This window comes from Drosophila persimilis, unplaced genomic scaffold (assembly GCF_003286085.1).
Source record: "Drosophila persimilis strain 14011-0111.01,24,50 unplaced genomic scaffold, DperRS2 tig00003933-arrow-pilon, whole genome shotgun sequence".
Classification (NCBI taxonomy): Eukaryota; Metazoa; Arthropoda; class Insecta; order Diptera; family Drosophilidae; genus Drosophila; species Drosophila persimilis.
Window position 1 is genome coordinate 2,440,874 of NW_020825706.1, and position 26,689 is coordinate 2,467,562.

A 26,689-nucleotide genomic window follows, 5' to 3' on the forward strand; every position below is an offset into this window, starting at 1 on the left:
GCAATCGGCAATCGGCGGCAGCAGCAGCCAAATGCCGCATGTCAATGGCACTTTTGACATTTTATGTGAATGTTTTCGGTGTTGACTTACTTGTACAGACAAAACAATAACAACAACAACAACAAAAACACGGAGGAGAGTGGAGAGTGCAGAGGCCGGTGGCACTCTGGTGGCACTGCCTCTGTCTCGTATTGCCTGTTGCCATAACACAGATGCAACCAGATGCTGATAAATATTTCAAAATAACAGAAAAAAACACCCAGGGAAAGAGAGAGATATTTTCATTGCCAGAAGCAAATACGTATCTCTGGCTTTCGATTCGATTAACATTCGATAAAGGTGTATCAGGAACTGTCTGTCGGATGGCGGATTGGATTGCCAGATAATAATTGTAATTCTTTCAAAACGATTATCATTTAATGGAACTCCGTTTGATGTTTCACTCAGGGATGCAGATCCTAAAGAATGCAGTATTTGTTTCACTGGAGTTCAATTAAAGAGAATTCCTGTTTTATTAATTTTAAAGAAAAGGTTTCCTGGAAAATTCCTGATTCTATCTCAACTAAATTTTGGATTTAATGGACTTAACGCAAAAACCTGAAGATTTTCCAAATTTAAGGACGATTTTATTTACACTGAAGCTGTAAAATATTCTAGTACCTGTACCAAAAGCCAGTAGGTCAATGATTAGGTCAGGTATTCATCCTAGAAGTTGATATAATTAATATAAAAACGCTTCCAAAAGGTTTTTCCCACTAAAGAGAAGAAATCTCGCATTGATCGTTGCCAACACTGCAAAATAGACTCTTTGATCAACACTAAAATATTCAATGATTGGAATTTATTCGTAAAACATAACGTTTTTAAGATTAATCGCTTGGTATTAAATGAATAAAGGATTATCAGATCGAAAGAAAAGATCGGTTTTGGAAGAATTAGACTTGAAATTTGCTCAAAAAAACTGCTGCCAAAAGAGTGAGATACTCAGAGTAAGAAAAGAGAACTGAGGATTTTTCCCACTTTTCTTCTCTCACTCTGCAGTACCCTCTCTACTCTTGGCCCCCTCTCTTCTCATTTATACGTCGGGATGCGGCTTCTTTTCTTTATCGGAAGCACTAAATTTGATGTTCTTTTTTGAGGAGCGATAGCGTCTCATGGAGCTCCTGCGGCTGCCTCGTGAACGGCTCCTCACGGAGTCCGTTTCGCTCGACCGTCTCGAGAGTGTCGCTGGCGGCATCTTTGTGATGGTCAGCTGATCGCGTTCGGTTTTGATCAGACCCTGTTTCTTTATGAACTCCTCGAGCTCTTCGTCCGCCTCCTCGTCGTGGCCCTGCCATTCATGCTTGTCGCTGATCTCCACCACCTTCTGCGGCACTGCCATGACAACGTCGCTCATCTTTCGCCCGTTTTTGGCGATGGTGAACTCTGCCTGGTAGAAGAGACGCCGCCGCTCCTCGAAGGACATCTTCAAGAAGCTGGTGGACTCATGACTGCTCTCCACCGTCAGGAAGCTGCTATTGTTGCCCGAGAGGCTGGCGCCGTCGTGGCGCGCCGAACCAAAGCTCAGACAGGAGGTTTGTCTCATATCCTCGGTGCTGACGCGTTCCAATGAAATGCTCACCTTTTTTTTCCCCTTATTTTGGCCTTGCGGGCGCTTCAAAGGGGAATCCTTTCGGGGCGCTGTGGTGGCCATGCCGGCCTTGCCGACCTTGTCCTCCAGGCGTTTGGTCAGATCATGGGGATTCAGGATGTAGCCCTTAATTGGATGCGGCGTGCCAATGCCGAGGTTGTGTTTGGTCAGCGCCGAGGGGCTTTGACTGGATTGCTGCGCGCTGTCGGATTCCCGTACATGAGCCGACAAGGAGGGGCGTGAGGAGGGAAGATGTCCGTAGGAACTACGAGCCGCACCCAACAACGATGAACGTCTGACCTTGGCTGTGCTCAGATGTCGGATGAGAGACTTGGGATCGAGGGCCTTGCCCTTGCGGGGATGGGGCGTGCCCAACAGAAGACTGGCACTGTCTCGCATGGGTCCTGGGGCCGCCTCCACACTCCTTATGTGTTGCAGGTTTTGTCCGTTGTGTGCCTCCGCACTGCCCGTCGATTGCATGGAGGGGACGTTCTTCAGGTCCTTGCCATACATCTTTTTGCTCTCCACAAGACGCGCCTTCAGCAGACTCGGATCGATGGCCTTCTCAGCCCGGGGATACGGCGTGTCCGCCTTGCGGCTGGTTTGCATCAAACCATATTCCCTTAGATTCACGGCCAGCGGTTCGGTGTGTTGGAATTTCAACCGGAACATGCGCTTCCGTATCGAATCATCCAAGCTCGCTTGGTCGGGTTTTTTCCGTCTCATCGAAGAGTATTTGGGTAGTGATGTCTAGGGATTGTAGAGTTTTAGAGGTACGTTGTGGCTGGTATGGGTTGGTATTACCATTTTTAAGAATTCCTAGGAGTTTTTTTTTTTTTTTTTTTTTGGGTCGTATTGTAGCGTGTGTCCCGTTTTGGCCGTGTTTATGTGTGTTTCGCTTGTGATCGTTCCGTTTCACTGCTAGAGTTATTTGTTTCTGATTGTCTTGATTGATTTGTAGTCTTGTTACATCTGAATTTTAGCTAAAAAAAAATCAAGGCTTACTAAAAATTCATTGAAGTTATAACCTACCCTCTTTGAATTTGAATTCAAATTGATAACCACTGCTTTGGACGTTAAACGTGTTAAACGGTTAAACTGCTTCAAACTCTGCCTGAAATTCTTAACTGTTAACCTCTTGCACTGCTTGTGTGGATTAATAATTTATGGAGTTTTGTGGGTGGTTAAATATCAGGGATTTAAAGGGCGTTTAGTTTTCTTCTATCTGCAGTTATGTATTATTTTGGTCTGTTACAGGAACTGCATGGCCTTTTATTATTTCATTCAAATTGCGGTTGTTTTTTCTGCACGGTCAGTGCAACAAGCAGTCTAAACTGTGAAACCGTTTAAGGAATATTGCTAACTGTTAACCGTTTGGTGAACTGCTTGAACAGCTTTTTCTGTGCTTACTGACGAAAGCTGGTTAATGTGTGACTCATTTTCAAAAATGCAAACTTCATCAAATTTTTAAACCAAAGCATTTTTCTTATTCATCTCAACTGCTGGTGCTTGTGTGGTCCTGTGCTTTTTTCAAGACTTCCTGTTTTTGCCGCCTTCAAACAGCTGTTGTCGGAAATAGCGAAACATTTGAAAAGAAAACGTTCAGCGACAAGGAAGTAAACAAGTCCCCCAGAACACAGGAAATAAATAAAGAAATTGGGAATATATAAATGGATAGTGTTTGAACAGGAAGGAAAGAATATTAAAATATGCACAAAATATTCAATCAAAATAACTAACAAATAAATTCTAGGTTTAATATTCTTAAAAAAATGTTTGAAAATCCTTGAATGGAAGTGATACTCGGGTAATATTCAGTTTAATGAAAAAATATTAACATAATAAATGATTCAATTTTTTAAACTTCAATACTGACATCAAAACTGTTTTAAAATAATTTAGAAATGCTTAAAAATCATAACAAAAAGGTGTTAAATGTAAACAAATAAAAACGAAGTGCATAAAATGAATTAAAAGTGAAATGTGAATGAATTCCATATTAAAATTAATGCCAAATATATTTAAGGCAACTCAAAATGGAATAAATTAAAGGTATGCACCAAACATTCCTCAAAAAGTCTCAAATTTATTTCCCGCAAAAATACGAAAATCACAAATTAAATGCCATTCAAGGTCGTGTATAAAATTGGCGAACCTCTTGAGCCTTTGAGCCTTTAAAAAGGAGTTTCTTGCCCTTTGCTCAGGTGTCCTCAATATTAGGTGGTGTCCTTTAAAACAGGACGACAGGAAAGGACAGCAACACAAGCAGAAGCAGAGGCAGAAGCTTCTCCTTCTGAGTGACAGCAGTGCTCGGGGGAGAATTTCACGCTTTCTTTGGCTTTTAATGAATTATGACATTTTCCTGGTAGACCGAACGCGTTTGCTTCCGTGATAAGAAGTGGGGGTGGGCGTGGGGGGGCGGGCGAAAATGTAGGCAGCGAGTGCTATCAGTGGTTCCGCTCGTTTCCTTTCAATTTCTTTGCTTTTCTTTGGGTTTTCTTCCTCTTTTTTTTATACATGATATGTTCTACCATTTTGCACCTGCCACAAAGGGGTGCACATACGCGTATGGGAGGGACATTCATCAGGGAATGAAGTGAAAAGAAAATTTTACACTTAACGTGTTTCTCCCACTTTGCTACTCGAGAGAGGACATCCCCCACCCCCCTCCTTTGTGTAGGAGCCCATGTTATTATTTCTTTCTGGTTTCCTTTTTTTTCGCATACATATAATTTTTTTATACTCCTGTTTTCCTTTTGCATATATATTTGCCTAACAGCTTCTTGTGTGCTTCAAAATCTCCATTCATTCATTCGCTGGCTGGAGCCCCTCCACTCGCCTCTAAATGCTTTCAGACGCCTCCTCCTCAACTTGACACGGGCCCTAGGACTATGCCCTGATCCGAACGTTTTCAACTGTCGTCTTGGACTTGGCATTTGTCGCCCCCAAATCCCTTGTCCTTGCAGACGCGTCCATCGCGCGAGCGCGCCTAATCCTGTCCGGGACATGGGAGATTTCCCCCCAAAAACACACACAGAAAACAAAGTCAATGTTTTTTTGTTTGTTCTGTATGCCCTTCAAAGGGGAAGGGTATTTTGATTGTGGGGAGGAGTTTGGAACTCTATAACGTATAGATATCATAAGAAAAATCGGTCATAGCTCAGTTCCTTCTAGAGATATTTCAATGAGGCTTTGAAAAACGAAGTTTTATCTACGATTACATCTTTTAGCTAAATCAGATCATAATCGGCTGACTTTATTTTATACATATCAAAGATTTAATCGATTATAAGTTTGTTGTTTCTGAAAATATAACAGCGAATCGTTCGAAATAGTCGTTTAATATAGGGATATATAATTAACCAAAGTTTCATCCTATATGGATCACTATATCATATAGGTATCATAGGAATTATCAGTTATTATTCTGTGCTTTCTGAAGTTAGATTAACCAAAGGTTGGAAGTACTAGTTTTACGGGTATATAAATGGATTAACTAAGTTTCATTATAATCGGATTAATTTATCATGAGTTCTCATAGGATATCAGACAGATCTCAGTCGGAATCGGTTAAAAAAAAGAGGCTCGCTTGTAAGACTAGTATTTGAAGGAAATATTCTTCTAGTTTAAACAATAAGAAAAGCAAAACTCTAGTAACTATAGTTTCAGCCAAATCTGATCATATTCCAATGAATGTTTCAGAATAATATATCTTTAAGTGTATTAAAAAAATTCTCTAAGAAAACCGGACTATTTTTCTTGTATTTTCTTTGCCTTTGGTTTTGGTTTTGGTTTTACTCGTAGTTTGGTTTTGTTTTCACGGATTATTGGCAGGGAGGGAAACTTTCATAACTTTTGCAGAGAAGGAGCAAAGTTTTGGGGCTCCCTTCACAAAGGAAGACACCTTTTCGTTTTCTCCTTGCCTTCTGCTTCTATGCCTACTTAAGCTTTTCTTTCGATTCTCTTTCGCCTGCTCGTTTCTTTGCGCTTTTTTTTTTTAGCCCCCCGCACAAGTATTTCAAGTGTTTCCTTTTTCCCTTTTCAAGTTTTTCGCAGAGATATTTGCACCCTGAGCTCTGCTGTGCGCTTTGAATGGCATTCCAATTGAAAATTGTCATTTAATGGGCAGCAAAAATGAGGGAAAATGCGAGGGGGAAAAGCAGACACAGGGGCGATCCCCCCGATACCCAAGAATAATATTATTATGTGCTGTGCTGTGCTGTGCTGTGCTGGTGCACTGTACTGTCAAGTATTGTCCCTTTCTTTGGCCAGGGGTTGACTTCGAGTTCGAGTCCAAGTGTGGCAGTGGAACAGTGCAGAGATGGATACAAAAAGACAAGCAAAGGAATCGGTTTGTGCACAGTGGGTAGCAGGTGATGGAAATTATAATTTTTATTGGGTTATGATTTTAAGAGATCTAAAATCGGGGGTTAAATTCCTTCAAGAACTGGGTTTTTAGTATTTTTTTGGTATTAAGAGGCTTACAAGGATAGCCCTCTAAGACTTTTAACGTTTTTGTCGAGGCACATTTGCTGAAAACTTTTTCTTCGGCCTGTTTCATACATTTAAATGTTGAAAAGTAAGGGCTAACGTTTTTGTCGAGGCACAAAAGCTGACTTCCCGCCTTTTATATGTATTTAGAGGAGGAAAAGTGAGAGTTGAAACCTAGAATCTTTAAGGAATAACACTCCAAAAGAACTGAGATTTATTCTTTCAATTTATTCAAATTTTATAGAAGCTTTCAAGCCATGTTTCTCTACAATTAATAAATATTTCCTGGAATTCGGAATTTCAGTTGCCTAAGTCCTCGACTATTGCCCCACTGTGGCTTGTCCATCATCTGAAGACACTTGAAACTTTTGCTTCATTGAAATAGTTTTTCATTTACTTGCCTTTTGCCTCAAATGTGCAACAAAGTAAAGAGATTCTGGAGCCGGCAGAAGAGGGAAAACCAAAGGAAAAATAAGAGGGCAAAATAAAGAAAAATACGCAGAAAAAAAAGACTAAAATAAGTGCAAAAAAAAGAAGGATAATGTACGAGGAAAAACAAAGGGGAAAACTCTGAGAAAAACGAGAAAATAAAATTGCAGTTTAAAGGAAAAAAAAGAGAGAGGTAGGAAAAGATATTCAATACGCAGCTGGTACTGACCCCATTGTGGTCAAAAGAAGAAGAAGCGAGACGGCAGCAGGCAGGAGATAAAAGTTGGAGGCAGAACCATCACAGGGTGACCACAGGACCACCCAAAACCCCGCGTTTTAATGAGAGAGCAACTTCATCATCATCATCGTCATCGCCCCCTCTCCCAGCAGTGACGCACGGGCTAATGAAAGGGGAGAACCTGTCACTGTTGGAGCACCTAATTAGCAAAGAGTCCTCTCCCCCACCACCCCTGAATATTTCCCATTTTCCCACAGCAGTAATTTTTCAAAAATCTCCTCTCTATCTCTTGTCATTTGTTCCACAGAATACAATAACGAACCGAGCGGCAGTGGAGCGTTGGCCGGCAGCTTCGATAAGTCTGTGCTGCAAATTTCCGATTGGCTGACTTGGGAACAAAACATGATCAAGATACAGAGTGTCCTTGTCGAGGATGTGGATGCCATTCGCATGGCCATCGAGAAGCAGGAGGTGCCATTATCCTTTATACATTCCTCCACAGCATTCCTCTCTATTTATGCATTCCCTTCTTTTATTTTAAACGAACAGAAAGTTTTACGGGAATTGAAAATGAAAAAGCCACAACTCAATGAATTGGTCCACACGGCGGAAGTGCTCAAAGGCGATATGAAGCGTCAGCAATTGCAGGAGAAAGGTAAGGAAATTTATATGCAAAATACTAATGGAAAAGCTGCTTAAATTTTAAGATTTTCTTGGAGAAATTGGGTTTGTTTTGGGCTACATTTACGACAAAAGAATCTGTTCTAAGGATTCGCAATTTAATCTTATTTTTCTGAAGGGTTTTATGGTTCTATGGGTCCATGGGTTCTATGGCTTTCTTAAAGGTTCCTCAAAATAGTTCTTGAAGATCGATTTTTATGGACCTTTATTGTGTCTTGAAAAGATAAGAGTACGGTTATGACTTGCTATAGAAAGACTTTCTATAAAAATTTGAACATGTATATATCGAATTTTGATATCTATAAGAACTATTCCTTTGGATTTTGATATATAGAAAATTATTGTATTTCTATATAGTTTTTTTTTTTGTTCCTGAAGATATTTCTATAGAAGTCACTAAAATAACAATATGCCAGCCCTGAAAACTATCCCAAATTCATAGATCTGCGTGGAAATATGTTATCTTTGGGTAAGGTTTATGAAAAACGAGGCAAAATATGTTGTATAGATGAAAATCAGTGTAGTTCTTGAGATATGTTAGTGAAAAGCCTCTAAAAATATTTTCTACCTAAAGAAAACATATCTTGAAACCTTTCGCTGAAGGATTTTAATCCAGTAAAGCTTTCCAAAAAAAACCTTTTGTGGATTTAATTTTAAAGAACATTTCGTATGCCGTTTAAGAGCAAATTTCCGCATTAAATCCAAGCCAATTTCCTCTTGAAATAAAACACTTTTCCCCCGTAAATACCTACTCCTTAATCACCATTAACCTTTGATAAATTCCTCCTTTGAAAACAGAGATGATTCCCATTAGTTACCTTCCAATCAAGGACCTCCTCACTGCCTTCTGTAACTCAATCATTATGTCATCCATCAAGCAATTTCTGTTGCTATAAATTCCAGGCAAAATGCCATCACAAATTCAGTTGCAATTGCAATTAATGTTTGAATGAAATTGTCCCCAAATTGGCTTACATTCTGCCGTACTCGTATGGAAATTTCATTAGGCCTGGTTTTTGCCTGTCTCTCGTCCTTTTCCTTTGGAGGAACGGGAGGGGAGGGAGTGACATTGGGAACACGGTTCCATTTCCTTTACCCCAAGCCCAACCCCCACACAGACACATAGAAATCACTTCAGTGCAAACAAATTTCCGCCAGGCGAGACAGGACACACACACACACACACACAGATAAAGTGCATGAAATGCACAGAAAGGGAATTCAGAGGAAAAGTTCCCTGCTAGAGAAAGGACACATGGCAGGAGCAGGAGCTGGAGCTGAGGCGAGACATATGAGAGTTTTGTAGTGAAAACAGCAAACAGACAACAACACCCAATGGATGGCCACTTAAAATTGGTAATAGAGCGAAGCAGAAACGACACAGAATGCTCTGAAACTGAGCAGAGCACCAGAGAGGGCTCTGAAAGTGAGTAGAGGGCCAGAGAAGGCTATGAAAGTGAGTAGAGGGCCAGAGAAGGCTCTGAAAGTGAGTGGAGGGCCAGAGAAGGCTCGGACTGTGAGCAGAGCACACCACAGAAGGTCCTGCAGAACATGAGAGTGCCCCCACAGAACGCTCTGGAGTCAAGGCTGGTGCTGGTCTCTGGCAATGCAATGGGAAATGTGGTTAAGGAGACTCTCGTCAACATTTGCATAATGGGGCCGTGAACCTCCGACTATATCCTCCCCACCGCCGCTCAAACTCCTTTAATTTGTCTGAATGTCCTGTCTGTCTGTGGCCGAGGAAACAATGTCAAAAACAAACACACAATCAACGGGAGAGAGAGTCTAACATAGACAGAGAGAGAAAACACAGGGAGACAGAGAGAAGACAGCAAAAAAGAGAGGTATCTCTCTCGGAGACTGAGAGAAAAGTCAAAAGACAATGTTCAAAAGTTCCAAAATAAAATCAAAACCAAACACGAACAGAAACAAGAGATGCAGCCACCCATTTGATACCTACCCTCACAGAACCTAGAAACTACTCAAAAACTACTCTTAAAGGTCCAGTCTACCAGTACTCTACTCTCGTACAGAAACTACCATCCATATTCTTCAGATCTAGTGAAACGATGGTATTGCTTCGGATTTGTGAGATTTCTGCAGAAGAAAAGAAAGATCTGTGCAAAGTTTCAGTAAGATATCTAAAGATCTTAAGGAATACTTGCCTTAGAAGCGACTGCAGAATGACAGAAAAACATGGCTATAAGGAATCATTAATCTAATGCTGATCCTGAACTTATAAGGTTAAGACTACCTTTCTTTTTATGTTTTAAAATCATCTGATCAATTGATGAATACCCACTGAAAAGCGAGTGGTGTTCAAAGAGGCACAAAAAATGCATTAAAAACGCACGCGAAAAAGCCTTGCATACTTTTGGGCTGTGTTGAATCTCAAACCCACCTCACAGTTGCAGAGCCACTGCCCAAAGAGAGATTTGTGCCTCTAGAGGAGGCGCATGCTCTTTAATGTTGTTTTTTTTTTGTTGCCCTCTTATTTTCTCTGTAGATTTTACTCTGCGGAATTTTAATGTGGCAGGCTGTGGCAGGCAGGGAGAGAGCAAGAGGCATGCAACATTTATGCCAGTTGACATTTAATTGACAAGGGGGAAAGGGAGTGTGAGGGGGAAGGAGGGGCGGGATAGGGAGTGGCGTAGGTGGGGGAGGAAGAACCCAATGGTAGCTGAAATATTTTTATGGCCTGCTCTTTGTTTGGTGGCTGGGATTACGAGGGGTGATGGGGGGGTGGGGGCAGGGATGGAGTGGCTGGAGCATGTAGCATGCACTGCTTGTTACATATTATTATGATGTTTGGTTTGTCATAAACATTTGTAACTTGTCCAACGTCCTGTCCTTCTGTCCCACTACTCCATCTGTGCCCCCCCCCCCCCCCCCCCCCCCCCTCTCGGCCTACGCTTATTTGTACGTGCCACAATGTGTTGCACACAGGCTTCTGTGTCGTTGGCTTCTGTGTATTGCAGCGAGGCTGCTGCTTCTGTGGGCCAGCCTCTCCCTCTCATAGGGCCTGTTCTTGCATTCGGGAGTTGCTTTTGTTGTGATTTCCCAGTGCAGTAAAGGACTTTCTATATTTTTGCTGAAACTTTCTTTAAATTTGTATTAAAATATTTTCTAATTTAAGATTTAGAATTAAAAGAATTAATGAGAATAATGCAAGTACCTTACCATCTACCAAATATCACATCTAGGATTCCATAGATGGTATTTCTTTAATTTTCATGAATATATCTTCGTTTCAAAACCTACTTACATTTTCTGATTCATATTTTGGGTAACAAGAGACCATCCTTTAATTATTTTTCTTTTTAAAACCCATTCATCAAAGGAGTGCAGCCTGAAGAAAGAATTTTCGGTATTCATTTGGAAGATACAACAAAAAACAGATACAGAATTATAAAGTGGGTTATCATCTACTAGATTGCCAGATCTCAATCAGATGGGTTGATTATTATAGCCGGAATTAAAAAAAACTAAATGGCTGTTTGAACACCTGGCTTTCAAACAACGCATTGTAGTAGAGGCTGGATACTTTTAGGCCTGGGACACTGGATATCTTAGCTCTTCTATCCGTTTTGCCTGTCTGTCTTTTATGAGTCTCTCAAGTGCATTTTGGGAGATATTTAAATCGAAATGCAATTGAATCTTCTTCTACTTCCACTTTCCCACAACTACTTTTCTCATTTCATGTGCCTCTTTCACTGACTTTCCGCTGTCTCCTCTACCTCTTTCTGTGGCTGATGGCCCGCCAATGATGCCACACACATGTTTGTGTATACCCCTCCAAAAACCTTGACAGTTGTGGCCAGAGAATGGCTCCCTCTCTTGTTGTTGGCCATAAACTTCTGGCATTTGGCCAGAAAACTCTGGCAAAAGTATGGCCATCAGGCGACGAGCATTGTATTTCAATTTGTTTTCCCACCTCCACCTCAACCCGAAATGGAATTGAATTTCTACCCCTCTCCAGCAGCGGAAAAACAGGGTCACCTGAGGCCCATAGTCCATTAGCAAAGAGGTGGCATGATTAGAGAACAAGGACCTGCTTAGGAGATAGCGATTATAAGAGGATATATATATAGAGCAAAGGTCCTTCCAATTAATTTGTTATTTTTGTAAGTCTTTCGAGGCCTTAATTAAACCATTATTTACGAGGTATTATCGCAATCTCTGCGGGGACTGCACCTTTCTTTGGGGGTTTCCCCACCCCTTCCCCCGTTTTCGACCAGGGCAAGAGTCACCCAGAAACTTCTTGCCCCCGAAAGTTCTTATCACACAGGAAGAGTGGGAGTGTTGGGGCACGTACATATGGGGTGCGGTGTATCTGCGTCTCTCTATCGTCTCTATGGTGTGTGTGTGTGTGTGTGTGTGTGTGTGCCGCTCGTAAATCTGTCTTTGACATGCAATTTTAGTGCTGTGCAGCAGCGGCTGTTGCTGCAACACCAGTGCAGCAGCAGGCAGAACATTATCTGAAAGGACAACGCACTCCATTCGTTGCCTCTGTGCCTGTGCCTGTGCCGCTCTGCGTGGCATGCGGATTTCTACCCACCCATTCCCATGACTCTGTTTCGAAATTGCCTCTAATTGCAGCCTTTCGCCTTGCAACGCCTTCAACTTCTCCGTTTGGGTGCTCGGCTTCACGCCATTACACGCTTTAATAGGCCTCCCCTGCGCTACCCAGAGCACCCTTCTTTAACACCCCCTCTCTGTCTTTCTCTTTCTTTATGCTACTCGCTGTCTCTTTCTTTCTCTTTCTCTTACTGTGCTGCCTTCCTTCTCTCAGTCTCTTTCTCTGTCTGGCGCTTTTTCTTTGCGAATGGCTTTGGGGCTGAGCTTCCTGGCTTGTGTCTGCGCTTTCAAGAAGTTCGTTGCTTTTTGGTACTCTGCTTTTTAAAATGAAGGAGTATTTCAGCTGGAGGATTCGTTTGGGTAGGGCTTACCGAAGAGTTTAGGATGTTTACAAGATACATAATGAAACCGATGAAACAGTCATGTACATATAGTCTGGATCTCTAGAGATTGATGAAATTATCCTCTTTTATTTAATTTCTCTCTGTACAATTTTTAAATCTTAAATTTTAAAACCCCGCTACTCAAGAGTCCATAGATTTGTTCTTTATAAGAACTAGAATCGATTTAAAAGTCTTAATATTTGTTCTTATGAATATTCTATAGTTCTCATTCCATTCCAGTCTTTTATGATTGAAATTAACGCCATTGCGACATGCTCACACGCACATATTCGTCATTTTGTGGGATTTGTTCCTCTGTTCTTTCTGCTCTACTATTTTCCATGATTTTTGCATAGCAATATATTTTCTATATTGATTTTTTGCTATATAAGATCATCAACAAGGCGAGTTTTATCTATTTCCTATAGCTCTTATATTTATATTCTTCTTAGAGCATCCACAAGCCGACTTCTCTTTTCTGTTCCTGTTCCTGTCATCGTCTTATTCTTTTTTTTTTAATTACACACAAAAAAAACCAGAAGCTGAGAAGTGGAGAAGTGAAGTAGAGGCCTGTCTCTCCTATGGCTGCTTAACCTCAGACCTTTTATGACATAAAGCCAGAGTTCACCCCTAAACGCTCTACAGCCCCCCCGCTAACCCTTGGGATATAACCTCTCACCCCGCAGTGTCTTTGCCGCTCTACAATCCGTTCTTGTGTTCTGCTTCCCCTTCATAAAATTTAGCTTAGAATTAAGTGAAATTATTGTCATGGTTGTTGGACTTTTGGCGCAGTTGTCGAGATCCTTTGAGCCTTTTTTGCAGGCGGCTAGGCCCCCGAAAGTTATTTTCGTCTAAATAGTTTTATGTACGTTAAAATTTTTCTTTTTCTTTTCTCTTATTTTCTTGGTTCTGGGAAAAATATGTGGAATATTTTTTCTAAATTTTTCGCAGGTTTAAGGGGTGTTCTTTGTGTGTTTGTGTGTGCCCCCTTGGGTGGGGGAGGGGCTGGCTGTATCCCGCTTTCAACAGGAGGAAGAAAAAAATAAAATTCTTTTCTCTGTGAGAAAAAAGAGTACAACACTAAAGGGGATGTGGATGGGGATGGGGATGGGGGATGGTAGTATATCTCTCTGGATCTCCAGTGCTGTGCTCCATTGCTGCTGTTGCTGTTGCTGCTGCACTCCACTCATTACGCAAATTGTCTTGGCTTTCACACTGCTACGTGTCCTGCGTGTCCGGTGTGCGTCCTGGGCGTCCTGTGTCCTCCGCTTTGGGTCTCCTCTTCAGTCCTGTCCTGTCCTGTGCTGTCTGTCTGTCTGGCCATCTCACATGACCAAAATGTCCTTAGCAATTTTCTTTTTTTTTTAATGAATTTTAATTAAATTCATTAAAAAGGTTGCACTTGTTGTTTGTCTCTCTCTCTCGCTGTCTCTCTCTGTCTCGCTTTCTGACTCGTTTTGTGCTTATGAATATCTGTATGCATTTTATTTATTCATATTCATGATTCATGAATAATTTGAAGGCTAAGACAGAGAAGGACATGATTTGATGTGTTTTTCTTTTCTTCCTGTTGTTTTTTCTAGGAATCGCCGTAAATGGAATTGCATATTAAATGGGAAAAAGTTTTAAGAAGCGAATTCTTATAGAAGCTCGCCACAAAATTCTGAGAAAATAAAGCTAGAGATTTTTAGTAGTGTAATGAATGATTTATTTGATTGGAGAGATAAAAACTTAAGGGGTTTTTAAACGGATAATATAATTTGAATGCAGGGCAATAGAGTTTGCTCGTAAAAAGGGATACTGAATATTTGATACGATTTTAGGAGTAGTGTCTCCTGATCAGGGAGCTGGAAGATTCGAGGGATAGGGTATGGTTAAGGCATGGATTAAAGGTGGATAAATACTAGATTAATCATGGATAAAGCATAGTTACACTCTCCTTCTCAGAGCCCATTCATTCTTGGACTCCAATCTTCGCCCAAAATTTTCCTTTAAGGGAATTCCTCTAGTTAGTTCTTTATTAACTCATAAGATCTTTAGTATAAACTAAAGTTTCCCCTAAAACTTGTCTATAATAATACCTATAATTTATGGATTCTGTGATATGAAAGAAAAGTCTTTTTTGGTGCATACTGGCAAATGTATTTCTCATCTAGGTATTTTCCAGGCCATCTCCCAACCAAACTTTATCCCATTTTCCCCTGAACTATTTCCTCTCTAACCATCAGTTCCCCCCTTGGCAATCCCCTTCTAAATGGCCTTCTTATCAGCACCCTGCCATCCACATCTTCCTCTTTAGCATCCTACCCATCTCATCCCTTCACCTCCCCCTTCTTTCAGTCTCATTAAGGCCAATGCACACGAAGCAATTTGTTGGCGTCCCGCTTTCAAAAGGGGTGGAAGGGGGAGGGGGGGAGCGTTAGATAGATCTACATCTAAAGCTAGAACCATGGACCATAAAACATCATCAAATTCCATCAATGGAGAGGAGAGGAACCCACACGAGCCAAGCTCTCAATTTGCTGTCTCTCTCGCGCTCTCTTTCACTCTTTCCCTCTCTGTTGGTGGGTGCAAAAAATATATAATATTCCCCGCTTATCAGTTGTCAAGGTTCAGGCATCAGGCGGCATGTGGCATGCGGCATGCGGCATGCGGCAGAATCATACGCACAACAACATGTGGCAGGAAGGTTGAATGTCTTCCGGCTATGGGGCAAGTGCGCATGTGCCTCCCCCAACCCCCTCACAGAAAGAGAGCGCAAGCAAAACAAATGCCGGAGAGAGCAGCGGAATGCCGGTGAATGCTGAAAGGGGGAGAAGCTTTTCCTAGAAACATTTCGTGGGGGGGTGGTGGAGTGTGCTTTGGGTGCCTTTTTGGGGGTGGTGTTTCTGGTTCTCTTTAAATGCGGATCTCACTCTCTTTACTGTTTACTCACCTTTTGTTTACTCATTTGGGGGTTGCTGCTCCACCGCCTGGACCTTGCCTTCTTCCGTGTTGAAATTCTCTCTCGTTCTCTTTCTCTTTTGGGGGTCTCTGGCGCACTTAAAGCTACCATGGAGGACATTCGTTGGCTTTCATTGCGTTCAAACGGTTGTGACACTCCACCACACAAAAAACTAGATCCCTTTTTCACGCTACACGCGAAAGTCTCCCCATATTACGACGCGTGAAAAAAACTCCCCGAACCCCCAAAGCCCAAACACACAAAATTATTGTAATTTTTAATGAGATATTTATTTATCCGATTTTCGCCAAAAACTTTTGCATCTGTGTATATGTGCGTGCGTGTGTGTGTGTGTGTGTGTGTGTGTTGGTGTTGGTGTGCGTGGAAAGCCGGTTAAAAAAGTCAAACCACAAAAACGGAGGCATTTAAAGTTTTTTGTGTCTGCGGCGGCTTATTGCCCAGCCCTCCGCTCTCCGCTTTCCTCTCTCCGTTCCCGTACTCTTTCTCTCTCTTCCCCTGTGTCACTCCCTCACATTATCACCCTCTCTCTCTGTCGCTCTTTCACACTCTGTGCTGGCGGTGCTCTCTCTCGCTCACTCACTCATGCCGTAGTTTTGTAAATCAATAAATAAGAGGGTGGCAAAAAAAAGCCGCAAAATGTTGTTCAACAATAAATAATACAAACCAAAAATCAAAAGTTTCTAAATCCAAAAAAATACAAAAAAAAGATGGAAAAGTGAAGGAAATTTTTGGAAAAATATGAAAATTCTTGGGAAGCTTGGCAAAGTTTTAAAGAAGATTAAATTAATGGAATGGAAATGGAATAAAATAATAAAAATAAATAAAACGCAACCAATTTTAGACCGAGAAACTTACAAAAAAAGAATGTGGAGGAATTCCTTTGTTTAAAATGTGGTATTTTCTTGGGTTAAAATGCATTAAAAAATTTAAGAATTGCAAACAAATATAATTTTATAAGGAAATACTTAAAAAATGTGAACAAAATTTGGTACTTTTATGGAAATACTATTAAAATGATGATAAATAATAATTAAAAATGGAATAAAATGACCAGAAAGAAAGAAAAGAAGAAGATATTTGAATAAATCTTTTTTAAACAATGGTTTAAGCATAAAATGAAAGCAATTCGATGTTAAATATTCGGGGAATTCCACCGTAAACTATGATGAAATCGTAAGGTGCTATAAATACTTGTGGAAATATGACAAAATGACAAAAATATTAAGTTTATTAATCCATTTAAAGAAAAGCAATTAAAAATATTCAAGGAAATACGTTTAAATAAATATTTAAAGCATTAAAGGCATGCAATTTAATTAAAAAATAACAAAAAAAAAACGAATACCAAGATTAAATAAGGCATTATTAAATATTTAAAACTATATTAAACGCATAAAAATGCTAAATAGTATAAAATGCACATAAATTTTGCTCAAACTATGCGTAAACTAATTAAAAATGAAATCCGTGTAATTCGTAAACAAGAGGTGATTAAATACCCGTCTAATTTTGAAAGATTATTCCTGTAATCACCGCGAAGCACATCACGTTTAAATTCCATTCAAATGAAACCCATAAGCAGACAATCGAATCGAATGTGTGACCAATCCCCCAAAAACCAGCCGTCAATTACACATTTAATTTATTGCCATGGCATAAAATCTGCATACAACTATAATGAATATTCACACATAAAATAATTATAGCGCAAAAAATATTAAATTCCATTACAAACGAATAAGCAAAATCAACGAGGGGGAAACAGCCCAGGCGGCATTTTACTAAATTTCGAGGCACAATTTGCATATAAATATTCAATAAAGCAGTAGCAGCAGCAGCAGCCCCACACAAAAAAAGGACCACAAAAGCACACGAGAAGGAGCAGCAGCAGGAGCAGGATGTGGAGGCTAAACAAAGTGGGCGTGTTACCAATTTTTGTGTGCTGTTGCTGTTGCTGCTGCTGCTGCTGCTCATATCATAGCGGGAAATGAATGTGTTTCAATAAATTACACGGGACGAAGCTGTGGACTGGGAAACGCGACCTCCTCAAAGACCACTCGCAGACGAGACGAAACTCTGTTGGGAAAAAATTGTGTAGCATAACTTGAGGAGCTCTTCGGTGTAGCAGTGTGTGTGTGTGTTTGTGCTTGTGTCTGTGTGTGCGTCTAGCAATTCATTGGAGTCCACTCCAGCGAAGCACAAAAACAGCAAACGTTGGCGTAAAGAAATGGCAAAGGAAAACAACAAGCTTAAAATGAGGTTTCAAAGGGGTCGCACCGGAAAATACCCTCACTATGGACGATACCCTCTATTATGACGCAGCCTTCTGATCTAAATGGTATAGAGATAGGAGTGGAGTAGATACCTTGAATTCCTTATAGAAATAGTAAAGTATACTCACAAAGACTTGCTCCTTGGTTTATAATTTCTGTTTCAGAACTGTCATACTTTTTTATGATTTCAAAGAAATTTAGAAGAATTTAGTAGAATATTTTAACAAGGAACTGTAAGGTATAATTAATAATTTTGTGAAATAAATAATTTCCCACCTGAGAAACGTTTTACAGTCCATAATTTCCTATTTCTACAAATACCCTAAAGGGAACAGGCCACCGGATCGATTTGGTGCGATTCGGTATGTGCTATATTCAGTGAGCTTTAAACTGCATCTCAGCTTTCTGATTCCATAAAAATTGTCGCCTAAAACGGACTAAACGAAAGCCTTGTTTACTGTGTTGGATCCGAAAATTTCGGATTTTTTTCTCGCTCACTCTTTATTTGATTTTACGGTAGAGACAAGGGGAAAGCAATCAATACTTTTAATGGCTTTATTATCGATAGATATGGAGGTCTTCTGGGGGAAAATAACAAAAACAACAATCTGGAACGTATTTTAGAAATGTTTCCATCATTCTAAGTTAGAACCTGCTCATACAACTTCGCTGCTCGCAGGGGTATCAAAAAAGCAGAACCACTAAAGCAGCAACAACCAGGAAAACTTTGCGTTCACCAACAACAACCGCAACAACAGCAACAAAAACAACAACAAGTACACCAACAACGAACGGCGGACTATACACCATGAAGAACATGAACAGCGACTCAAGTTATTTGACTTGATTGCATACTTTTAGGCGGAGGCAGGCAAAAACATTTCATTTACTTGTAGGCCGCCCACCCCTCCCTGACACCGCCACACGTATCCACGTAACCACCCGCATCTCTCAACAAGGAACGTGTTTTGTATAAAAAGATAAACTATCTATCCACCAAAAAAAAAACCACAAGCACAAGCCCCCCCACATAGCCCCATCAAAGACAGACAGATAGACAGACGGATAGATTTGTGGAGTTGCTTTAGATGATGGCATGTTAGAGGGCCATTTTATAGGCCCAGAACCGAAAAGAAAACTTAAAATGAGAAATTTGTGGAAACACCAGAAAGCAATAGGAAAAATCCTTCATCAAAACTAGAGGAAAAGCTAGAGGAAACCCAGGAAAATGATTAATGATTGATACAGAGAGAGCGAGTGCCGGCATAGAACAAAGCAATTGATGTGTCAATTGAGTGTCATGGAAAAATTACGTCCATTATTGAGGTCATTATTGTGGTATTAGGAAAAACAATACGGACGAAAATGCGCTACTAGGAAAAAGCCAAATATACAGGATAGAAAATGTGTATTGGAATTTATCGCAGCTCCAATTGTAGGAGGTCAGAAAACATATTTGTTATGGACAGAGAGAGAGAGAGAGAGGTAATCAAGTGGGTTATTCGGGACAGCTTGTTGTTCGGATAAGTGCCACAGATTTTCCGGGGGGGTTGGAAATTATAGGTACATATATTCAATGCATGACTCGATTGCTCGATGATTGGGTACCATATTGATATCATTTATCAATGGGCTTTTCGGGGCTGTGGCAAGTGGAAGACTGTGTGGGCTGTTTCATACATACATATTTCACTGTCCATGTATCGAGAGACTTCATTGTTCTTTAGATTAGTACTATTATTGAACCAAGCGAGACTCAGCCGAAGCCTTTTTATGCCCGGCTTTCAGTCATCTGACCGATGAGAGTAGCTGCATGATGCGTTATACGTTCTAGAGCAGCTAGAACAGCTAGAGCAGTTTTCCTTCCAACTTCCTTTCGTATTCAATCTTTAGAACATTGTTCATGCTTAAATTCTTTCCCTGATTCAACACTTCAACCGATGAGAGCTGCTGTAAGACGCGGACAGACGCTCTACAGAGACGCTCCTTACCATTTTCCATAGAAAATTTAATTTGAATTTCCACCCTTAATTCCTTTCGATTTCAATATATAGGACATTATAAGACCATTCAGCCGATGAGAGCTGCTGCAGGACGCAGAAAGACGTTCTAGGAGTTTTCCTACAATTTTCCATAGAAAAATATTGACTTATGAATTCATTTCCTAATTCCTGTCGAATTCAATATCTAGGACATTGTTCAACCATTCAACCGAGAAGAGCTGCTCCATGACACGTTTTAGGTTTTTCGTGAAGGAAAATCCTTTCAAATTCAATCTCTAGGACATCTTTCATGCTCCAATTCATTCACAACTATAGATTATGGCCCCTAATTCCTCGGCAAGGCGAAATCTATTCACAGAAACATCTGCTCTGCAATCTGCCATCTTCCTTAAACTTTTTTTTCCCGGCAGTACAAATCCCCATTCCATTAGCAAACGGCATTCCCACTTGACTGTCTGTTAATCCGCTTTTGCTGGATTTTGCCCCCCAAAAAGTTTCGGCTGAGAGGCAGAGAGAGAGAGAGAGAGCCTCCGGCTAATTGTGGCACACAATTGTGTGGCAGAAACGTGGGAAAACGGAGTGACAGAAACTTGTTCCAGCTGCGAAATAAAGTTTAAAATAATTAACTTTTGTCATAAATTAAATAGATCTGAGAAGGAGCCATACAAAAATTATGGCAAGCGAGAAAAGCTATTAACCGAAACTCAGCGAGCAGCAAAGGACTCTCTGGGGGGTGGCCAGAGGGCAGCAGGGGGGGTTATAGTGCTTCTACCTAGTGAAACGAGTAGTTTCTGAGGCAGTCTAGATGCAACAGTGGAAGCGGCATGTGGCATGTGACAGGGCCAACAAAAGAAACTGAAATGTTCAGCCAAAAGCCAAATGGCCATCGTCTACGACATTGTTGTCTGCTGTGTGCTCCGTCCTGTCTGCGTTCTGCTCTGCCCCGTTCCTCACATTCTGTTGGTGGGTGTGTGTGGCAGAAGTTAAATGCACCTGCCACCAGCATATAGTTTGGGGGCAAGCAAAAGTGTGGGAGTCTTGTCTGCTGCTCTGCCTGATTTTCCTTGTTGCAGGTGCCAAAACGGAATCAGCAAAAACAGCATGAAACAAACTTCATCGTGCGTGAAAAAAACATTGATAGTTGCAGTCGCTGCGATTTCATATGCAGAAGAGTTCACCAAACAGGCAGACGCTACTACAGTGGGTGATGGCTGATGAAGCACCAAGGGATTCTGGTTCTACAGCAAGATTTATAGGCTATAAATTATGAATACAGGAAATATATGAGAGTATGCATATGGGATATAGGGAGAAATTCCCATTTGGATGTAAGAAGAGGCAGTCTTTTATGCAACATAAGGTTTTCTTGCTAGTAACTGATTTGTTGTAGTCTTTTTCTTAGTATTTTTCAAATTTTTTTTAGTTTTTGTATAGTTTTTGTATAGTTTTTCTATAACAAGTCTAAAAGTAGTCCTTATAGCCAGTGTCCACTGTCCAAGTGCGAATGAGGTGTCAAAGCAAACAGCGCCAAAAAGTATGCAACGAGCGGCACCCAGCCGGCGCACATCCAGGCACAAAGTGTGGTGAAAAAAGAAAGACAGAGAGAGATTGAGATTGTGTGTGGTGGAGAGAGTGAGCTTTGAAGCGAAGAGAGAGACAGACAAAGTAAATTGAAGAGTACCTCTGTGCGGCTCTCTCTTAAGTGCCTTGTCCGCTTTTCGCTCTCTTTGGCGTCACGCGAGTATTTGCATTGTGGCCATGTCCCAATGTTAAGTTTCCGGCACGTTTTATAAACAAACCCCAGACCCTGGATGAAAAGTGAAAGAGAGGGAAGGAGAGAGAGAGAGCCAGAGAGAGTGATTTTTATTTACCGTTTTTACCCCCAATGTCAACAGAGTCCTCGCCGTTGCTTTTTTTATACGATTTTGCTTTGTACCTCTTGATTGAGAGGATACGCCGCCGTCGCCGTCGCCGCGAATGCAATGCAAATCGAACCTATCAAAATCGCATAATGCGGCACGTGATAATGCAACAAATCAAGTGAAGTGCAATCCACCACCCCCGCCCCTGCCCGCCCCTTAAATCCACGTGATTGAAGCCTCCCCCATTAGCCTCAAGGAGCAATCAAGGATTTACGCACAAACGTGAGAGAGAGAGAGGAGAGAGAATCCACAGAGAATGACAGCCAAACCGCCGCCTCCAGTACCGCCCACATTGGGCGGTGATGATCCTACAGGACATGGCCCCAAATTAGGCCCCGAGATACCACGCCTCAACTCCGAACTGGCCGCCCAGGCAGCCCTCAGGGGACAGCAATTGCTGAGAAAACAGAGCTCCCAGGACCAGCCACAGGGGCATCACAACACACTGCCAGCGCACAAAATGGGAGGACCACCGCCACTGCCGCCGCAGCAGAGTCGTCCTGTGCCCGCGATACCCGCCCGAGGAGCCAGCGATCGGGCGGCACCCCCGGAGATACCCCCGAAGCGGCACAGCCTCAAGAGTCTGCCTGATGGCCAGGCGATGGTGGTGCCGGGACTGCCGCCGCCGATGAGGCAACCACCGCCACTGCCCAAGAAGCCAGCATCCTCCGCACAGAATTCTGCTCAGAGTTCGGCCCAGAACTCCCCTTTGGTGGCCATGAAATTCAAGGAGAAGCCACCGCCGCCTCCAGAGAAGCACTCGACTCTTTCGGCCGAAGGAATGGCGGCCCGCCGCTGTTCGAATCCCTTTGAAATGCCGCCACCACCTCCCCCATTGGTGCTCCAGTCCGCAGTGGCAGCCCTGAGCGAACAGAGCTCCAAGAATGCCCTGAATCCAGTGCCATCTCCAGCGCCCACGAGGGCCAGCGAGGCCAAGAAGATCAATCAGCGGCCGTCGATGATTGCCGCCTCGCCCACCGAGGAGTTTGGCTCCGAGGATGCCCTGCGGGGGATAGAGAGCGGCCTGCGGAACATGGAGCGGGCCATGCAAGAGCAGATGAATCTCAGGAATATGGAGGCGGCGGTTCAGAACAATTTCGATCTGAGCTTCAAGGCGAGTCTGGCGGCAGGGACACGCCACTTGGGCGGGGGATCCGTGAATCTAAGGACCGCCAACTACGAGAGGAATCTCTCGCTGGACGAAGGACGTGCCGGAGACTCGCGACAATCATTGGAGGAGCTGAAGCAACTGCGGGCCCAGGCCCAACAGCAATCGCTGCACAACTCCTCCTCCTCTTCGTCATCCTCGCACGTGGAACAGTCCATGCGGTCCACCATCGAGCATCACATGAGATCCCTGGATCGCAATCTTCCACTGGAACTGCAGTACAGTCGCCATCGCTTCCAGAACAATCTCTCCGCCGTTGGAGTCGCAGCAGCTGCCGCCGCTGCCGGAGTAAATCCTGCCTCTAATGGAGGAGTACCCTCCGGTGGTGGTTCCGTCTCCGCCTCCTCCTCCTCCTCCTCCCAGCAGCCACCGATGCCACTGAGCAGCGAATTCCGTGAGCAGATCCGACAGCAGCTACTGGGTAACATACCGCCCCAGGTGGTCCACAACATGGGCCCGTCGCCGGGTTCTGCGGCCGCTGCCGCCCTGCTCCAGCATCAGGCCCAATCGCGGGCTGCCGCCGCCGCCGCTGCTGCTGCTGCCGCTGCTCAGGTGGCAGCCGCCAACGCTGCCGCTGCTCAGGTGGCCGCTGGAGGAGGACTGTCACGGGAGGAGCTGCGAATGCGACGCCGTTCCTCGCACGACGAAACACAGCTCTCGCAGAATGCCAGCGCTGGTGGAATGCAGGGTAAGGATCAGGGATCTGGGGAGAGGGAGAGCTAAAACCATGAATGAATATCTGTTAAAATCGTATCCATATGTTTCAATTCAAGCGAAAAATATTTATAAATTAAGTTTAATTCGAATTTTTTTGGTTTCGCGCGTCATACAGCAACGCCCCAACGGTCGACGGGCTGCGTTTTTGACATCTGAGAAAGGGAATACATGAATTTGATAAAAGAAACATTTATTCGTTGTGTTTTTAATTTTATTTTTATGATTTCTGATATATTTTTAAGGGTTTTTCATAAATTAATTTCATTTTGGCTAAGGAATAAATGAAAATAAATATTAAAGTAGTCTCAAAATTTAATTTTAAGATTTTTCATGATTCCTAAAGGGTTTTAATATCTTACGATATTTATTTTATAATTTTGTAAGAAGCATTAAAATAATTTTTAGAACAATGAAAATATGTTAAAAAAATACCGGAGATATGAGAATGGTGTTAGCCTTTCCTGTTTATACGCGATCTGCGTTATAATACGTGTGTCGTGCGTAATGCAGCACCGCCACTCGGTCGATGGAATCCGCGCGGAACAAGCTTCGGCCTTGTGGCCGCTTGATGTTGAATAAAATCACAATCAATCCATCGTCCTATTTTTACCATGATTATACGACCTATCTTTCTTTCTTGATCATTTATCTTTTCTTCTATCATTTTCTATATACCTTTTCTTTTCTACAATTTCTATATTTATATTTATTCTCTTGACTTCTCTCTGGACTCTGCTTAGAGTTGAAACAGTTCTGTCTAGCACCGCATTGTTCGGCGGACTTAGATTATATGCGTTGCTGTTTGAAAGGTAACCGAACCGGCGTTAGAGTGTTAATGTTTTGTAACCTTAACCCCACACAGGGCCTGAAAGCTTAACCCCCCTCCCATAACAGCACAAAACACGAACCAAAGAAGAAAAAGTTTATGACATCTAATTTTATTTAAAGTTTTTTTTGTACTAAAATAAATTGCATGGGGCCCACAGAAACGAGAGACAAAACTTCTGGCTAATATTTTTTGTTGTTTAAATGTTGAATATTTAATATAATTAATACATCTTTATTGTTTAACCTTATACGAAAGATGCTTTTGCACCAACAAAAGTTAATTAAATTCTCTTTGATCCGCCCCAACAGTAACCCGTTTGAGAGAGCACTGGGATGAGACCCAACAGTGCGTCCTGCAGCGCGCTGCCCAACTGAAGACCATGCTGAGTGACTCGCAGCGGTAGGTGGCGCAACCTTGCACTTGACACCCACTTAACCTCCACTGTGACCCTACCCTCTCCTCTAATTAAACCACCTGCAGGTTCGAGGCGAAACGCTTGGAGCTGGAGAAGTGGCTGGCCCGCATGGAGCAAAGGGCAGAGCGTATGGGGACTATAGCAACCACAGCCGACATTCTGGAGGCCCAACAAAAGGAGCAAAAGGTAGACGACAGTTGCCCTTTCAATGGCAGTCCATGACAGTCTATTCACTAATTATGTTTGCGTTTCCCCCACCCACAACCCACCGTTTGACTATAGTCCTTCCATGCGGAATTGCATCAGAACAAGCAACACTTCGATATCTTCAATGAATTGACACAGAAACTGATTGCCGTCTATCCGAATGATGACACTTCAAGGATCAAGAAGATGACGGAGGTTGTTAATCAACGGTAGGTAGGGGATACCCTTCGCGCGTCATGCAGCGACCATCGGATGGTAGAGTGGGAAGATGGTCAAAGAATTATCGCTTTAACTCTTTCAAAATTTAAACAGAATTGGTTTTGAATCCTTATAAATATTATGTGATCTCTCAATATCCATTTTTTATCCATAATTTCACAGTTATTCCAACTTAAACAATGGCGTCATCAATCGTGGCAAACAATTGCATGCCGCTGTCCATAGTCTTCAGTCCTTTGATCGTGCCATGGATCAGGTATATACAATTCTTCAAAATAAACCCCACCAAAAACCATATCTTATATGTTTATCTTTCCCTCTGCAGTTCCTTGCTTTTCTTTCGGAAACGGAAACTCTATGCGAAAATGCTGAATCTGAAATTGATCGCAATCCATTAATGTTCAAGGTAAGCCTTTATACTTTTCTTTCTCACTTTTGTATGATCTTTGAACTGTAGAATCTGCTGCTGACATAATGATATATACAATTCTATAGCAATTTAAAGCCACTTGACAGATTTATGCACTGAAGGAATTTCTTATTGTGGGGTGGCCGGCTGTCTGTGGGTTCATTGACTCGCCGATTCGTTTGTTTGTGGGGCTTGACCATATGCGATCAGATCAGCGGGTGTGCAATGGTGATTTGCAGTGCCATTACGAGTGGAACAGTGGGAAATATTGGATATTTTTTGGAGCAAATCCTATGACTATGATTGAGGATAATATACATATTTTTTATAGAGAATTTTAAGATAATTTTTAAAAATTGAAAGAGCAATAGTTTCAATAATCATAGTCAATATTCATCCTCCCTGCAGATACATTTCTCTGTTCTGAAAAATTCTGGAATAATTTCTTTCAAATGTAATATATATTTCAGTAAATTCCTGGTGAATATTTCTTGCTTTTCCACACCCGTCTATTAGAGTCTATATTTAATGAATTTTCTTCAATTTTTAACACCATTTCCATAGCTTTCTTCTTTGTATAATTTTCCAGACATCGGAGTAAATTTCTGCCTCATTTTCTTTGTTTATTTTCTACCATTTCTTATATTTTTGTTTTCCCCATAATATGCATTAATTACTTGTATCTTCCATCGATAATCTGGCACCAAAGAAACAATTTCCAGGGCTGAACTTCAAAACACTTGAACTTCGCTCAATGAAGGCCTCCATGGATGCGTTCGTATTCAAATTTGTATCAAAAACGGAACCGAGAGCACTTAATGTCTCGATTGCAGTTGCAATCAGGAATTGGCATTGTGGCTGCAACAAATGAGCGGGGGAGATGCACTTATTAATGGGGGGGAACTCCGCTCCCTCCTAGAACACTCTCCAGAGCTCGGTGTGGCGCGCGCGTTCCTCAAGTGCCGCATCTCGTGGCGTTTATTTATTTGGATTGCCTCGAAACAATCCCCCCCCATCACTTCTTTGTGGGTGGAGGCCTTCCTCCACTTTTCCCTTAATTACACATTCGCCTACTTAAGATAATTATTGTAAAATGCTTTTTATATTCGAGTGCGAGTCGGATCCACCCTCA

General features: G+C 42.0%; 2 protein-coding genes across 12 annotated transcripts in view; one reads left to right on the forward strand and one right to left on the reverse strand.

Annotated features, from left to right (window-relative positions):
• Positions 1-26,689, forward strand: part of LOC6594323 (dystrophin) — a 177,037-nt gene that overhangs the window by 32,138 nt on the left and 118,210 nt on the right. For 6 of the 11 annotated variants that reach the window (XR_003409393.1, XR_003409392.1, XM_026994625.1 and 3 more), the window contains 7 exons: positions 7,096-7,259; positions 7,338-7,443; positions 24,616-24,706; positions 24,788-24,908; positions 25,005-25,138; positions 25,311-25,404; positions 25,474-25,554. Coding sequence is in view for 8 of the 11 variants with exons in the window: in XM_026994625.1 (XP_026850426.1) it covers positions 7,096-7,259; positions 7,338-7,443; positions 24,616-24,706; positions 24,788-24,908; positions 25,005-25,138; positions 25,311-25,404; positions 25,474-25,554 (791 nt within the window). In the remaining 3 variants the exon portion in view is untranslated. Of the gene's footprint in view, positions 1-7,095; positions 7,260-7,337; positions 7,444-21,834; positions 23,450-24,218; positions 24,288-24,615; positions 24,707-24,787; positions 24,909-25,004; positions 25,139-25,310; positions 25,405-25,473; positions 25,555-26,689 lie in introns of those variants that run through there. The other 5 variants (XR_003409391.1, XM_026994623.1, XM_026994619.1 and 2 more) reach the window with 2 other exon arrangements.
• Positions 827-2,571, reverse strand: LOC6594324. The gene is made up of 2 exons (XM_002019866.2): positions 2,435-2,571; positions 827-2,380 (listed from the first exon to the last, which is right to left on the reverse strand). Exons 1-2 carry the CDS (start codon positions 2,435-2,437, stop codon positions 1,076-1,078), a joined length of 1,308 nt encoding a protein of 435 aa, XP_002019902.2. The 5' UTR covers positions 2,438-2,571; the 3' UTR covers positions 827-1,075.